Source organism: Condylostylus longicornis, unplaced genomic scaffold (assembly GCF_029603195.1).
Source record: "Condylostylus longicornis isolate FDR11 unplaced genomic scaffold, ASM2960319v2 ptg000043l, whole genome shotgun sequence".
NCBI lineage: Eukaryota > Metazoa > Arthropoda > Insecta > Diptera > Dolichopodidae > Condylostylus > Condylostylus longicornis.
The window spans coordinates 275,669-294,421 of record NW_026578012.1 but is presented as its reverse complement, the minus strand read 5'-3'; the positions used below and the strand labels follow the sequence as shown (position 1 = coordinate 294,421).

Sequence of the window (18,753 nt, the reverse complement as noted above, 5' to 3'; positions counted from 1 at the left end):
TCATCACTTTTAATATTGCGGCAGTATAAAAAATTGCCCGCTTGTAGAAAAGTTTGCAGTAAATCAAAAACGAAATTCAATTTTTTTTTTATTTGTTTTCAATTTTGCTTCTCTCATTTCTAAGTATTTAGAGTTTTTTTTTTTTATTTTGACTTAATTGGACTTTACATTTTAGAAAATGGTAGAATTTGATTTTTTTTTTAAAGATTTCTAATAAATGTCGAAATTGAAGAGGAAAAGTTCAAATAAATTTTGATTGTCTTGTTTTGTTTGTTTTAATTTTCTTATACCGTATAGAAGGTATATGGAAAAACGAATTCTTTGGTATTTGTATGTTATTTGTATGTACCTATAAAATAAATAGATTTGTATTGTTTTTTTTTCTTTAAGGAAAAAAAAATTAACTTTTGATTTATATTTTTTAAAATGCTTACGGAATTTTCATTAAATTCTTTAAAATTATTTAAAATCATCAAAATAAAGATATCTTTAATACCGTAATATTTGAAATCCCAAGATTATCCTGGTTCAAAAAAATAATCGTAATCAGTGGAAAACTTACAAGAATTTTCAATATTAGCAAAGATTACCGATTTAATGGCACTAAAATCTCCTTACTTAGCCTTAAGTTACTGGTTCATTCTGGAATTTTAATGCATGAAGGCTCATTAATTGCGGCTGGTTTTTCAATTTACTAAAAATGGGAACAATTTGGAAAAAGAAAAAATCCACGATTATGAATGTCATTACGGTAGCGAACAAAAATAAGTTAATAATTATAAGTAGTTATAATATGGGGGTTCTAGATATAATGTGTATTGGGGTTCTAGATATAAGTGTCACTCTAAACGGATGCAATAATGTACATATATGGTGGTTCTAAATATGGTGCCATTTTCAAAAGGCCTACTTCAATTTTCGTCATTGCATACTTTTAGGGTGATACTCCCGCCTACTTTTATCGAAGACAACAACCAGATGATACATATCTAAAGCCCCCATATACATTATTGCATTCGTTTAGGATGACGCTTATATCTAGAACACCCATACAGATTATATCTAGAACCCCTTATTCTAACTACTATTATATTCTTGTTTAAACTCCAATTACCAAATATCAGACGCACATGCTCAAAAAAGTCCGAATCTATCCACTGAAAGACACATTATTAGCTGTTTTATAAATTTTTTGTCTATCTTATTACTCATGGAACGTATTCCTTGTTGACACGCTTAACTATATTATATTTTTTCTCATTATGAATAAAATTTAATAGCAATAATTTTTAATCAAGTCTATATAAAATTTATTATCATTTTATTAAAATTTCAAATTCATTTTTGGTTTTATTATAAAGTAAATTATTATATTTTGGTTATACTTTGATTGTCTTATACAAATTTGGTTAAAATTCAATTATTTAACTATACATTATATGAAATCAAACATGTATGTATGTATGTGTATAATAAAATACAAAATTCAAGTGAATAATTAAATTTTCCTTTTACATGTTATGTGCATGAAATGAGAATATCATGTCGAGACATCTAAGAAATCAATGTCCTGTGATTTGTTTGAAATTATATTCTTTATATTTTAATATTATATGATGATAAAGAAAGGATGGTAAAAAATAATAATAATATAAAATATATATTTATGTATGTTTGAGAGAATATTTTTATAGATATTTCGTATAAAATAAATTTTATTATAATTTATGAAATGAATTTTATGTATACTTGATTGTTGGTATTCTGGTTGCATTGACAGACTTCATTAATCATTAAAAGAATTTCATTCAATTGGAAACTATTTTAATATATGACATTTATATGTAAGTTTATGGTTAAAAATGATAATGACTCTTTCATCATATTATATCAAGAGAAAAAAAAACAGGATTCTCTGCGGTTAAGGAATATAGCTGCATTTTAATTTGATAATAAAAAAGTTTTTTTTTTTTTTTAATTTTCACAATAAAGTATGTAATAAAAATAATTTGAATGAATAAGTGTAAAAATAGAATTTTAAATAATATTAAAAATTTTTTGTTCTGAAGATCTAGTTTGGCAATATCAAGATTTATCACAGTTAAATTGCGTAATGAATTGTAATTTAGAATATAAGTTTTTGGATTTTAAATTTTAGTCTACTATTCTGAACATATACGTAAAGTAATTTGAATAAAATACTTTATTTTGTTGAAGCGAAATGAAGGGATTTTATACATATAGTTGCATTTCGTTCCATTAATTTAAAGGGTTTCTGAATATTTAATTTAAAATGGCATTTGTCATTTTAATTTAATTTAAAATTTAAGTTTTCAATTATAGATTGTGTTCAAGAATTTATTGATTTAATTAGGTCTTCTTCTTTTTATAGGACTATGTCCTATTCATTCAACGGAACCTTCAGAGGGACTATGTATTTTCGTATATTTTCTCTCAAACCACGCTTTCTCTATCTCGTTTGAACTATAGCTTGTACGTGATATTATTTTCTGATGTCGGCGATTCTGACTCGTTCTCTGAGTGTTTTACCATTTATTTGCAGTAAGATTTTCATTTCAGTGATTCGCAATAACTATTTGGCATTCTAGAGCATAACATAGTTACACGGCATAGTAGAGCAAATTTAATTAGGTGCCTGTATAAAACTTTTGTTGGCAATTGTAGTTTTAAGATTCAATGTACATAATTATAGCTTTAAATGATTTAATAATTATTCCCAATTAAATAGGTAAGAAAAATTATTTGAATTATCAAAAAACAATTAGTACATAAACATGGAATTTTTTAAATTTTATTGCAAATATTTCGTAAAATTTTTGAATATTGTGGTTTTCTCATGAATATTTTAAATATAGGTAATCATTGTTTTCATTTACTCATAGATTCGACATTTTTTTTTTGGTATGGTTCTAATTTTAATAATAATTTGTTTATATTATAAAGGTACTTGATTGTTATTCAAATCAGAAACCAAGAAAAAGGTAATAAGGTTCTTTATAATGATGACGTTGTAAATTTTTATTCTATGCATAAAAGCATGACGCAAATTATTATTTCTCCACTCTTTGTTTCTTTTTTTTTTTTTTTTGAATTTAATAACCGAAATCAAGGACCTTTTATATATGAATGTCTTCGTCAAAATCGTGTTATCTTTCAGAAAACAAAAAAAACAAAATATAAGGCTTAAATTTAAATTTCAAAGGTATATTAAGGTCTTGAATGCATAAATTTTACAAAATAGCCTACTAAAAATTCAATGTATACAAAATTTTATGATTTTTTTGTTAACTTTATACTTTTCATTTCTCTCCTTAGAATTTCAATTTTTTAAAATGCGTTTGTTGTTTTTTCCAATGAGAATTTTCTAATAATCATTCATTCTCATTACAATTCATATCACATAAAAGTTCAAGTTTTTAATTTTGCAATCATCGTAAAATCAAATTAGCCCATACACAATAAATATGTGTATATGTATATTGATAGATATGTACATATGAATTGTCTTGTACATATAATTTGAATATTGAATTTAGACATTTCGCTAAAAAATGATTGTAAGCAATGCTAAATGATTGCTAATAAAATTTTCATTTCTATATAAAGAAAATTAAACCATTGCTTAAATAGATTATTGAATAATTTAATGCTTTATACATTATGTAATTTTCAATAAGGTTTTTATATACGAGTACATATATAAAATCACTTAAGGATTCATTCATTAAATATTAAATAATTCAGACAGAAAAGCTATAAAATAAATTACTTTTAATTTTTTAATACAATAAAATTAAGAAAATATTTAGATTCTATTATTTAAAAAAATTAATAAAATTAAACTTACTTATACAAATTATGATCATAATTATCATCGTCTATTCCATCTGGTGGTTTAACTCCATGTTCAACAGCATCCTCTTTCAGACGGTACATTGTTTCGATAGCATTAAACATTAATGTTAAATTATGATCTGAATTTGGTGATAATCTATGGCATGGTAATCCTCTGAGACATAAACCATCTTCATCCATTTCTGATTCCATTACAAATGGTGGTGCTAAGGCAGTTACAATACGAAATGTAGTTCTAGCTCTTGCCGAGAGACCTAAAAAAAAAGCCAAAAAAAATATATATTTTTTTTTAAGAAATAGCGTCTATACTAAATAAATTTTTATAATTATTTTTCAAAATAAATATGATTTATATAAATTAAGTTTTTACCTGAAACTACAACATCACCTCCCGGCCATACAATTGTATCCAATTGAACATTAGTACCGGATACAATACCAACACGACGCCATTTTGCTAATTGATTTTCTGGTCTTTTTGTTATTTTTGTTAAAATTGGATCAATATCATCACCAAACATTAAATTAATATTATTACCATTACCACTATTACTGACACTACCAACATTATTAATGCCACCATTGCCATTACTATTACTATCATCGGGTACTAAATTAAGTAATTCAAAATTTGTTGTTAATGGTTTCTCTAAAGTGCCATCTTCTAAACGTTTTCCAGATAATGCAAGTTGTGTTGCTTCTTGTAAAGCTCTAAAATAAATTATATATGAAAAGAAATAAACAATATTAGTGATATTATTAGTGAAACTTGATAAAAATTGTTCAAATTTTAAATTTTTGAATGAATATTGGTATTATAAAAGATAAAAATAATTAAAATATCAATTATTATTATTATATAAGAAAATACTTCAAATTATAATATAAAAAGAAAGTTGGTTGAAGTTTCGTTTACTGAGTAGTAATACTGAACTGTTCATGGAAAGAACTTCTGGGTTTTTGAAGCAGAGACTTTATAGTTACAAATTAATCGAATGGAAGCCGTTTCAGGATTTATAACACGATAAACAACTGATTACAATCTCGCTAATAAGTATATTTGCAATTAAGTAAAAGATATGACAAAAGCGTCAAATCAGAATAGAGCAAGCAATAGTTCCATTGCACAATAATTCCAATAACCATCACAAATAATACCATGTTCATCTTCTTATTAATTATGGAAAATTTTAATTTTTCATTTTTAATCAATTCAATAAAAATATTTTAAATTTATTAATAATTTCCATTTAATTTAAAAGAAATTTATTAAACCAAAGAATATTTTATAGCAATTATGTAATTTTAGGGAAAACAAAAAATTATAATGTGCTGCCTTGAAAAATAAATTTTAATTTATGTATTTGGAACTAATTGGCGACAATAATTTTTATTATCACTTTTGTTTTTTTTTTGTTATTTTATATAATTAATTTGCAAGTGAATATTAATAGTATTAAAAGTATAATAAATAAAATATAAACTTGTTCTTTAAGTATACATAGGTATGTATAATGTTCAAGTTCATTATAAAAACTGTAATAATGTTTAAGAAGACAAAGAAGAAGGTAAAAATTCTAAAACTCTTTTTTAAATTTGTGAAAAACAAAAAAAAAAAAAATATTCAGAAAACAATTTTATAAGTTTTTTGTTCTTTAATTAATTTACTTCGTATCGTCTTCCATCACATTCAATTTAGGCTAAATTAAAATTTACGTACCTTTATGTTATATAACATGTACAAATACACTGTTATACAAAAATTTTTTATATAAATATTTTACCTTATCATATAGATAATGGAAAAATTTGCCTTCCACTCAAACTCTTTGTAAAAAGAAAATTCACTATCTTATTCATGTTTACACTTTGATTATTATATAACTTTATATACCATTATATAAGTGGTACAATGTCGCGGCAGTTAATTTTAGAAAAAGTTGTTTTTTTCTTTGTTCAAAGTTTATTATTCAAGTATATTATGTATTAATGTGTGTATTTGTATGTATAATATTATATATAAAATATTTTATATATTTTTATTTGAAAACGATCCTTTAATTGAGTAGAGAGCACTTAATATCATGAAAAAGAGTTATTAATTTAATGATAAAATAATTTTTGATTTTTATATTTATATATATACATAATATACATACATATGCTGTAGTTCTAGGTAATTAAAATTACAGGTGATAAACAAAGGATTGAGTGAAATTGTATAAGACAAACGGATATCATATAGGAGCACATTTTTATATGGAGCAATTGAAAATATTTTTGCTTTTAACAAGTAATATTCTATATTGAGAATTTTTATCGTTTTGCTAATATCGTATATTAATATGCAACAATAAATTGTAGCACACATTCAGGATGAGAATAATGTTAATGAAATTCGTGTACGTAGATTTCTGAGAAGAATCAATTTTTATATAAAATTTTCATTTTCATTCTTAAAGAATTGTAGAGAAGTTCTGTAACGAACTGATTGGTGTACTTAATATTAACAATGACTGATACCCATTTTGTTCACTTTTGGTAGAAATGTGCTAATATTTTTAGTTTAAGAATAATTTGAGTATTATATTGAGAATTTTTATAAATATATTTAAGAATTGTCCTTCAAAATAGCTTTTCCAAATAAAAATTTTTCTGAATTTGAACTTTTGAACAATTATTTTACACTTATAACAATCCAATTAATTTTGGGACCCTTTTCTTTAATTTAAAATTAAAATTGAACCACACACACATGAGGGATTATTTTAATTGCTATATAAAATTTATTTTATAAAAATTGGCTTTTGTTTGGTTATTTTGAAGTTCAATAACATTTTCTCCATTGTCTGTGTAATTTCTTTTTTTTCTTTTTTTAAATAATTTATCTAAGTAAGTATGCGGTTAAACCAAAATTTCTTTTAAATTTGTATGACCACATTTATTTTCATTAAATTTTTTGAAAAGAAAAAAATTACCGCGTTAAATAAATTTCAATATAAAATTGAACATATTGAAAATTTGTTAAAAAGACAAAAACAAAAAATGCAAAAAAAAAACCAAAATCAAATCAAAAATTTATTGAAAAAGAAAATTTTTATTTTTCTTTTTTTTATTCAAAATTTTCAATTTTTTTTTTGGAATAAACAAAAGAAAAAGTTAAAATAAAAAAATAAATTAATTTTTATATTTTAAATAGAAATATTTTTTTTTTTTTTTGTTATCACCATAAAATTTTCCAAAAAGGATAACCAAAATAAAAATAAAACCACATAAAAAAACTAAAATTTTTAGTTTGGAAATAAAAGAAAAAGAAATGAGAGAGAAAATTGTGTAAAAGAAAAGCAATGAGCAATTGTCCAACATCATCACATAATCCTTCTCCATATATACATATATGAAATGAAAATAATAATAAAAATTCCATTTTCTTAAAATAAAATAAAAGAAAGAACGTTTTATGAAAAGGATTTTGAATTTTTAAAAGGATCTTTCTTTCTTTTTGTTTTTTCTCATTATATTTTATTCGTTTCAATTTATATGTATGGCAATTATTTTATGATTGTGGTTTAAATTATGGCAACTATTAGTTACTAACTTTAAAAGTAGTTCTAAAAATCGTAACCATTGAAAATTTTTTAATATTTCTTATCCGAGTGTAGCGAATATTTTGTTTGATTCTTGGTTTTTTTTTCAGTGTATTCAGATTTTTTAAGTTTACTCTTATAAAAGTACTTTGTGAAAGTACTCAATATAATCAGACAAAAACAGGGTTAAAGTAACCGGCTAAAATAAAAGTAAAAGTAAGGCTAATAAAAGTAAAGCTTTCGAAGATGTAATAGTATAATTTTTCATTTTAAGTGCATGAATTACTGACTTATCAACAAATATTCAGTGTAATTATCAGGGATATTATTAATAATATCCACCAATTCTCTAATGATATTTATTTTCTTCCGACTATTAGTTATTTATACCATTGGTTTTAACTCTTGTTGTCTGTTTCCAGATCCATATTTTCATGCGAACTACCCTCCTTTACATTTAATATCATTTGTATGAATATTAAGTGTTAAAATATTTGATGTTCGTATTTATAAAAAAATAGAGAGAAAATCGTGAGAAAAAATTAAAGTTTAACCCTTAACCGACTTCACCTTGAAAGATAATAGTAAATTATACACCACCCACTTTTTTTTTGTAATTAATTGCTTATATTTTTCTCTCTTACTTTCATATTTTCTGTTCCTTTATACTGTTTTATGCTCTCTTATACTCAGTGTCAAATTTCTTATAGTGCTTAAAATACTAATATAGAAATTAAGAAAGGGGTGTAACAATTAATACCAACTCGTCGAATCTATTAAAAATTTCACCTCGTACTTTAAAGGTTAAGATAAGGCACTATGAAAATAATAAATGAATAGTAAGGCGACAAGAATTATTTTATTTAAGAGTGTAAATTGATTCTTAAATTTGTCTTTTGAATTTAATTACTAAATAACACCACATTGTTAGTATCTCAATGAGCTAAGGAATATCGTTGGTAACCATAAGTTAAATTTTATTTTAAAAATTATTTTAAGTAGTCGGTGCCACTGATCAAGTTAAATAATAACTTGATACCTAATTAAGATATCCAATGTATTGTTGAAGCTTTCTTTATCTTTTATTTATTTATTTATTTTTTTTCTCGATTTAATTTCTTAACTTCACTTTTATATATGTATATATTTTTTGTTTTCCTAAATAGAGTCAATTTTTCTTAGTTGACTGAATTTGGTTATTAGTTTTTTTTTCTTCTTCTTTCTGAATTCTTAGAAACTATTTAAGGTTTGCATATAAGGTTTGAACTTAAACACAATATACTATATAATAGTTATGGGAAGGGGAAAAATGTATATGAAAATTAAAATGAATTTTTTCTCTTATTTAGAAATTAAATAAAATGAAAATTCCCTTGGGTACATTCTAAAAAAGCAAGATGTATATGCAAACTATAATAAGAGAAAAGTAATATTCTCCTTATATAGGGAAAGAGCATCAACATCTTTATGGCTATATAGATGGTATAGAAAAATTTTCTTTTTGTTTTTTAATCATAGAAAATTTAAGAAACAAAAAAACAAAAAAAAAAAAGTGAAATATAAAACACAATATAGTTAGGAAAATTTTTTTAGTAACGCTTTAAGCTAAAACATATTTTCCTTTCTTACACTTAAAGTTAAATAAAATTTAAATTAAAAAACTACTGTATAACAACTATATAATTTTCTTAAAAGTTTAAAAACTTTAAAATGTTATCCTTTTATGAGAATTTTTTTTATTCAAAAGAAAACTAATAAAATCTGAAATCACCTAAAGGATAATGGAAACAGAAAAAAAAAAAGGAAAATGAAATTTTTTTCGTTTTTGATTATTGTACTTCGCCATTTAATTCGCACTTATAGTAAAAAATTTTCAGAATAGCTTTAAGTGAAAGCGGATTAATTGCTTTTAGTTTGGTGAGATCTATTATGGGTTTTGGTCAACAAACAAATTGTAATTTATTTGATATTGTCGTCTCATTTATGCTTAACTACAAATTGAATGCTATTCCATTGCTAACAAGCATCGTACTTCTTTCAATTCCTCTACCTCGTTATAATTTTAGAAAATTTTCCTCAATACCTTTCTTTGACATTATAAACGTAAACGAGCCGTCATAAAACAAAAAATTACTAACGCATTAATTGTTTTTTATACCCGTACGAACGTATGTTCGAAGGGTATACTAAATTTGCCTTACCGTTTGTAACGCTAAGAAATAACGGTGTTAGATATAGACTCAAGTGTATGTTTTTGATCAGCGTCAAATTCTGAGTTGATTTAGCTTTGTCTGTCCGTCCGTCCGTCCGTCCGTCCGTCCGTCCGTCCGTCCGTCCGTCCCAACGATAACTGAAAAACTAATTGAGCTAAGTTCACCAAATTTTCACAAATGATTTATTGTAGTAAGTACCAGAACCCTATTTAAATTGGACATGATCGGGGTACCGGTTCGGGTAGCTGCCATACAACTTCAAAATTTATTTGGCTATATCTCAGAAACTATAAAAGTTATGGTATTGAAATTTCACACAAACGAATATATTAGTAGGGCCAATATGTCACATAAAAGTCGTTGAAATTACTTGGCTCCTTCTGGTACCTGCCATACAACTTCAAAAGTTATTTGGCTATATCTCAGAAACTATAAAAGCTGTGATATTGAGATTTCACACAAGTGAATATATTAGTAGGGCCGATGTGCTTGATAAAATTCGCTAAAATTTCTTGGCTCTTTCTGGTAGCTGCCATACAACATCAATAGTAGTTTGGCGCAACCAGTATTTTGAATAACACATAGTACTGAAATTTTGCATAAATTAATATGGTAATACGGCAACTTAAAGTCATAGTCTGCCCCATATTTAGTTATGGCACATTAGTTATTCGCACATACGATAACAAATTCGTACGGGTATCACAGAGTTGACAAGGTCAACTCTATTTTTTTTCTCGTTTTTATCTAAAAATGTAACCCTCTTCAGTATCTACTCCAAATTAATTTACAATCAAATTTAATAGTGAAGCTAGTAAAATTTTCTATTACTTTATTTACTTACTCAACATTAAATGGTATTGAGAGAATTTTTTTGAATAAAACATTTAATTAAAATTAAAATTTACAACAAATACAATTTAAAGTCAGCATTTAAAATCTTAAGAGAACATGTGCTCTTTTCTAAACCATTCCGGATTTCATTTAATACATTTTTGTAAAAGGCTTTAATTTCAGTCACATTAATTAATTTTTGGGTAATTCTCCCATATTCTAATCAATAGTCCTGAAATTTTTATTGCAAAAAATTTGTTTTATAAAAATATAGTGAAAATTTCAATGTTTTTATCCGAGCATAGCTGAGATCATTTTGTACAAAACAAAATCCATTACTTAAGTGCCATATTTAACATGAGATTTTTTTGATCAAATCTATTGCCGAAAATTATATAAAATTCTTTTAGCATATTATTATTATCATAAGGACAGAATCTTATTAAAGAAAAATATCTTATTAAAATTGTCCATTTTTTTTTTAATTTTGAATTGAATAAGCATTTTTTCGATTCCTAAAGAGCCTTTTTTCGATTCCATAAATAAAATGTAGATAAAAAATGTTAAAAGTATGTAATCAATTTTTTTTAAAATTGTACAAAAAATAAAAATTCTCATAGAGGATATTGACATAGAATATACTTGATTATCATTATCAAATTAAAGTAGTGGAATTAACAATTGCTTTTACATAATCCTTGCGATCATTTTAACAAACTGAAAATTTAACAAACTGCTTTAATCAAATTCTATAATAAACTATATCAACTATATTGCCGTATAATACCAAAATAATTGTAGACAATATTCATATGCATATATGTACACTCATAATACATAAACATTTACATATCTCGAAAAATATATATGTGAGAAAAAAAAATTCAAATTTACTTTTTATCTTTAATTCTAAATGATTTATTAAAACAGTAAAAATATGGAAAGGATCCAAAAGCTGAGTTCATCTAAATATCATGAAATTTTAAAATATATATGTAAAAAAGTATATTTTTGGGCATAAGTATTTAAATCTCTATATGGAAAAAAAGGAAATGGTAAAAAAAAGCCGAAAAAAAAAAAAAAGAAATTTTTTTGAGTTATGGAATGTGAATAGCCTGGACATGTTTTCAGGTTTATTTAAATAATATTAATTCCAAGAATTACCTTAAAAATTTAGATTATAAAGATTAAACCTACATTTTGTAATAAAAATATTTACTGAGTGTAACAGTATAACATTGTCTTAACATTCACATGATATGTAATTAGAGTACCATGAGAATTTCTCGATTCTATAAAATCTAAGGTAAATCATTTCGAGATATTTGAGTTTTTAAAATGAGCCAAAGGGTCACTTGGAAGATATTGCATTTTTTAATTTAAATATTATCGTTTTCAGTCATGACTTATATGTTCACATATTATATAATAGAAATTTGAACCTCAACTTATGTTAAGTTATAGATTCATTTAAATGAAGGCTATTAATGAAAACGTCAGAGAAAAAGCATTCGAAGATCACCTGTTTTTCAAATTTTTCATAATCTATGAGTTTTGTGTGACGGAATGAAGGAGATTTCAATACACCTATTTTGTTAGTGTGGAACGTTGATCCACAGCCGCAGAAAGTTTGTTTCTTTGTGGTTGTATCCTCGTAGCAGAAAAAACAGAATTTGTCAGAAAGATAGGTCCCGAAGGAATGGTTTAACCGTGATAGGTGGGAGCAGGTACAATCATTCCATTTTTTGAATTGCGATAGGTTATTACCCCATATCTAAACTAATCTTATCTAATCTAATGTGTTTAAGTTGTGTCTCACATAGTTTTTGATTCACGAGAATGCTAATTATTTGTTCAATCGAAACTATTGCACTCAAATGGGTGCAAATCAGTAAACTAATAGTTAGTCGTTCAGTAGAATTGGTATAGATCTAGAAAGTCTTCCCAAGACAAAAATGTTTTAAATCTATAACAAAGCTAATCTGATAGTTTCAAATTTTTTTTTTGTCTGTTATTAGTAATAAAAGATGCAATTGAGATTTGTTCTAAAATTTTTAAAATTTTCAAATTTTAGTCACATTTCATTCAAAATTTGATCAGCAACTAGGCGAGAAAAATGTGGAATTTCACTTTTCCATTGGTCGATTATATTTACAATACAAAGTCTGAAAATTTGAATCGAACATTTTAGCTCTTCTTGTTTTAGTTGTGATTTTTGTTCTGGATTTTGATATTGAGTTAAAAACTTTAAAATTTAACTAAATTTTTAACATTTATTTAAAGAAATCCAAATTATTGAAATTGGTCGGTACATTAAAATCAATAAATACCCTGTACCATGATAATATTTGAAAATAAGAACTTTTAAAAATTTTCTTGTTATTTTGGCTCGGAAAGTAAAAAAAAAAAACAAATTTCGTAAAGCGGAAATACATATGGATAAAAAAAGGTTATTTTTTGATCTTATTGCAAAGTCATATATGTATGGAACGTTGAAAATATTTATAATGATGAGGTTCTCGAATTGAATAAGGATATATGGAAGAAAGAAAAACACATAATATTTGAGTCCTTATTTTAATAAAATAAAAACAAAAAAAAAAACTAATTTTAAGTGACTGTTCTACCATCTTTTTCTCTTGTTTTTTATTTTCTTGTTTGACCTAAGTTTTTCTCTTTTAACTGGGATAAAGGTAATTTTTTAAAGGATATTTCATTTACTTTTTGTCGGTTTTAAAGCTTATAGTCTACAAAAAAAAAAAGATGAAATATTCTTCTTTTATAATATGAGTTTTTTTTTACATATATGTATATGTAGAAGTCAAAGACATTAAGGGTCATTTTGATCCCAACTCTCTCTCTCTCTCTGATAATACGTTTTGAAAGTTATTTTATACGGTTTGCCGATTTAAATCAATCATTATGCATTTAATGATAATGGAAAAATTTTACTTTATTCAAAAAGGATTTTATGGTTTAGCATTTTAATTTTTGTATTATAAATGGAAATTTTTTTTTTTTTTGGTTTTATTATCGCCATTGCAAATTATAATATGTTGGCATTTTGTACATTATAGCGTCGAGATAAAAATAAATTTTATTTTTACTACTTGGAGTTTTTTAAAGAAATTTAATCATTATTAATATTCTTAATGGTATATTAGATTTGCAGAAGTTGCATTTAAAGATTTTTAGTTTTTTATTTTTGCATTTTTTAAGTATCCGCGATTAAAATGTAATTAGAATCAAAATTAAAATAAGAAATTTAATTATGTGCACAAAAATATTTATAAAATGAACAGTAACGTTGGTGTCCCATTGTATAGTAAGCTTTTGTGTGGGGGTGTACGTTATCATTTTAATTACAAACAACAGGATTTGCTGATACAATTTTCAAGACAATTTGCAATAATATGTGCTTTCATATTTGTTAAATGATATTTAAGTAAATTTATATTATTCATATTCCTTAGAAAATTTTAATTAATATTATCCTATATCCCATTATTAAATTTAATTTGATTGTATAGTAATTCATATTAAATACTTTGAAAACATTTTGAAATGAAATTGGGTAAAAGGAATGGTTTGTAAAGTAGAACTATTCCTTTCAGCAAAGCAAAAATTGAAATACTGCTGTTAAAGACAATCTATTACATTATATAAACTATTTTCATTCATATACCAAAAAATTTTTAAAAAATTGCATATATTTAGGTGGAAGAAAAAAAAATTGAGAGAGACGTTCATATAATAGTGAATTCAAGGATTAATTGCGTAAGTTAAAAACAACAATTATATTTTTTAATGGAATAGCATTTACCATTAGATTTTCTGCATTTATAGGAATTTATTATGAGCCTGCAGTTTCGGAATTATAAGATACCGAAAATTCAAATTTTGAAAATTTCGAGAGGCTATAACGTAAGAGGCGATGGAAGTGAAAAAAAAATTTTCTTCGAAAAATATGAATTATTTATTAGTCTAATCTAAAATCTGCTCAAATTTCAGACTCCTACAACCTTCGGTCTTAGGAGAAAACTATATCAAAAATTTGGAAAAAGCGGATTTTAGATGACAGTAAAATTTCTTTTAACGTATACGTTAAGAGAAGTCTGTAGCGTTTTCAAAATTTGAAAATTGCTTCTGTTTTCGCTACAATAATTATTTAAAAAATGATATTTTTAGGGTTTTGGCGGGTTTAATTTTTAGAGGGGGTGAGATAGGTAAAAAATTTTTTTTTCTACGAAAATAAATTTCTAGTAAGGTCTATGTACATATGAAATTTCAACTTTTTATATTCAAGGGTATAGGAGCAATGTGCTAAAAAAATAATTTAATTTGTAGTCTAAAATTATTCATTTCCTGTAAAGTCATTGCGATCTTCGGTTCCTATACTGATATTGCGAATGGCTGTTGGTTGGTACACACCACCTTGGTAGAAGGTAAGTCATTTGTGAATAAGTTTTTAAACTAATTCAAACTTGGTATTCACTCATAATTTTCTTCAACTTCAACTATTTATTTTCTTCAACTATTAATAACTATTTTTAAAAAAAAATTTAATTTTTTTTGCTAGTTAAATCTTGTTTTTATCCAGATTAGTTAATAGACATTGAAAAATTCAATATTAAAATTTTGATTCAAGAGAATTGATCACTTTAAGTTACTATGAAATATTTATTTGAAATCGAAAATTTTTGATCCTGATAATGAACACAAGAAAACAAACAAGAGTGTGAAGAGAAAAATATTTTTTCGGGTCCCGAAATTTTTTACATATTTTTTTTCTCCTTTCTTTCCAATTTTCTTTTCTCCTGTTTTATTTTTTTTTTTAATTTTTGTTTCTTTGGCTGCCTATTTCTGACACATTTACTTTTTAGCACCCGATTGAAAACGGACTTGTATATTTTTTTTTTATTAAATCTTATATTATTTGCAACAGATGCTACACAAATGATAAAATAAACACTCTTTTTGTGGAAATTAAAAATAGATTTTCTATTCATGACCCACAGATATAAGTATAGAATATGGAAAAAAAGGGCACAAAAACATGAAAAAGAACGAACCTGAACGTATCATTTTTAAGTTGGCATTTTTAATCGAATCTATCTCTTTTGCTATATTTGAGGATATAAAAAAAATAAAATCGACAAATTAGAAAAGAAAAATTTAAAGAAAAAGAATCGTGTAACAAGAATAAAATGAATGATCTGATAGATTGAGAAGAAAAAATATTTGTATAGACAAAAGGGAAAAGAATGAAAATCTAAAATAAAAAAAAAAAATAGAAAACGATAAAGAAATCTTTAAAGAAATCTGCAAATAGTTACCATCAGAATACTAATGTAAATCTCGTAAACGAATCCTCTTTCAATAATGACGAATGTTTAAAAATTAATTCAGAGAATTTTCCCTTAAATTGTGTACAATTTAATATCTGTATATACAGATAAATATATTTCTATTTCCATTTTAATGTTATAACTTAAAAGCTATATAACAAGGAATTTAATTTTATATTTATGTATCTAATGCTGTTTAAGGCTATTTATGTGTAAAACAAATACGTAAATACAGATATTTGAGAAAAATCTAAGGAAAATTTATGACTTTTTAGTTTAGCCTTTTGTATAAAGATCCTTATTTATTTATTTACTTATTTATTTAATTTTCTATTAAATGTATAATATTTACGATAATAACGTTTCTTTCTATATGATTCTGCAAATATGTATACATTGTATATGAGAAAATAGAAAGTTTGTTTGAATTCTCATTAGCATAATATTTAAGAGTAATACTAGAGTAACAAAAAGAAGAGAGAAAAAGAAAATAGAATACTTGACCATTGATTGAGGTTATGTTTCTATGTCTGCTGCTTTTTTTATTTTAATTTTTTGTTAAGGTTAGATCATTTTAAAAAAATTGTCAGAAAACTTATTAAGTTAATGTTTTCACTGTAACCGCTATGACCTTAATAAATCAAGTAAAAACTTTAATTTTTTTTTATGTCTTTAGTGTTATTTAGGTACAAAATTATTTACAAAATTTAATGAATCATTGGATGTGTTTTTAAAAATATTCATGATTTATACCCAAAATAAATCTAAATCTAGCTATTTTCTTAGTGTCAGACAACTGATATCAAATAAATTGGAATTTATTTTCAGATATTTAAGAATTCAAAATTTAACAAAGTTTATAATTTTATGAATTGGAATCATATAGAAAATGTTGAAATTTAACACATAGTTTCAATAGTTTATGTCCAATTTAAAGTACATAATTTTTAAAGTTAAGTTGATACATTCCAATTAAGAAAGTTTAAAATTCGATTAGTGTAAATTCTGAACAATTTTAACGTAAAATTTTACTTACCCTTGTGTTTCTTCGGTAAAAATGACGATTTTCATAAAATATATCGCATTGCTTGAAAATGTCTTCATTAGTGAATGTAGTTTGATAAATGGAAAGTTTTGCATGGATTCCAATTACAATTCTCATATAATCAAATAGAATGAGGAGATTAATAATTTCAAATTGAAAAATAAGTGATTTTTTCAAAATTGAATATTTTATTTTGAATAGCTTCTCTTTTTAAGAATATTGATAATTTTTCAATCACCAAACTAAAATCGTTTAAAAATTATTACACCGAAAAATTTGTGTATTTGTATATTAGTATAATGGTATATAATTCTAGGAACTACAATTATAAATAAATTTTAAAAGTCACGAATGCTACAATGAAAAATCTCAGCTCAATTGTTCATTTTCAATTGCTAAATCAAATAAAACAATTATTTTTATTATTATCATCCTCATTATTAACGGGAAACCAAGATAATCAAAAAATTTAAAGTGAATAACATGTACGCAAAACAAAAAACAAAAATGCAACTCAAATAAATGAAATTATATACGATTACGATTGTAAATTTATTATGCTTACATATATGATAATTCCAAATTCCCGAGAAAATAAAATCTTACATGTATATTTGTACTTATTATGTCAATAAAAATATAAATGTGTATACGTGTATATATGTGTATGGCATATTAAATATTTAATCTAATAATGGTTCAAAAACAATATGTTATTTTCCCCGACAGAAAAAAACAAAAAAAAAAAACAGAAAAAATGATTCCCTCTATCTATTTCGCTCTTCGCTCTTTCATATTATCTTAATTTTATTCTTCTTAAGAGCAAATACAATACAGACAACATAATGTATATAATCTAAGACCAATAACATGAATTTTTATTAAATGATGATGCTGTTTTACAACACTTTTGTCATATTTTCATTTAAGAATTTCTCTTTTTCATCATATATTCAGAAATCCGAACACATACATTAAATGTTGACTTGGAGGCACAAATTCGATTGTAATAAAGCGAATATACAAAAATTTAAGTAAAAAAGAGAAAAACGGAAATTTTTTTCTCATTTACTCATTTTTATTTTTTTTTTATGTTCTCTTGTATTTAATGAGGACAATATTTGGTGAGATTTCCCATTTCTACTATTTAGGAATTTTTTTTATTGTAATTTTTCTTGTGTTGATGAAAGAATTTCAATGTGCCTGCTTATCAACAATAATGTGAAAAAGAAAGTAAAAAACTGTGCGATAAAAAAAAAAAGTAGAAGGTTTTTGGTGTAAAGAGACAAGTCATAAGGGAATATTTTTGGTTTTGAATTTTTATATTTTATTTTTCTTATTTTTTTTTGTTATTGTAGTTGTTGCTAATTTTTTTTTTTGCTTTTCTTTTTTATATTATTCAATTATATAAATTAGATTTTCTCAATTTACTACCGGCATGAGACAATATTTTTACATAAAATGGTATAAGTGGAAGGCAATACAAAAAAAGAAAGACTTGAAATGTTAAAATTTGCACATTATAATGGATGTTTTGTTTGTGTGTGTGTTTAGAACCCGTCTACAAATTTATTAAACATGAAAATTAAAGAAAATGTTCTGAATGAATTTTTCAGTGTTGTTCTTATTAATTTTCTATTTTTATAATTTAATTTAAAATATTAGATAGCACTTTTGAAATATTTATTCATTAAATAGTATTGTCAGCTCAATACATTGAGTTATAATATTGTTACTTCAGAATAATTTTGTGTATTATCTTACAAGGCTACAAAAATTTAAGCTAAAATATATCAGGATCCTATTCATTATTAAATTCATTCATTACAAGAATTTTCAAAGAATTTTAA

General features: G+C 24.3%; 1 protein-coding gene across 2 annotated transcripts in view; it reads right to left on the bottom strand.

Moving 5' to 3' along the window:
- Nucleotides 1–18,753, bottom strand: part of LOC129610081 (uncharacterized) — a 146,178-nt gene that overhangs the window by 69,227 nt on the left and 58,198 nt on the right. For both annotated transcript variants that reach the window (XM_055522432.1, XM_055522431.1), the window contains exons 2-3: nucleotides 4,247–4,587; nucleotides 3,869–4,130 (exon numbers count right to left, since the gene is read on the bottom strand). In XM_055522432.1, coding sequence (XP_055378407.1) covers nucleotides 3,869–4,130; nucleotides 4,247–4,587 — 603 coding nt within the window. The remainder of the gene's footprint in view (nucleotides 1–3,868; nucleotides 4,131–4,246; nucleotides 4,588–18,753) is intronic.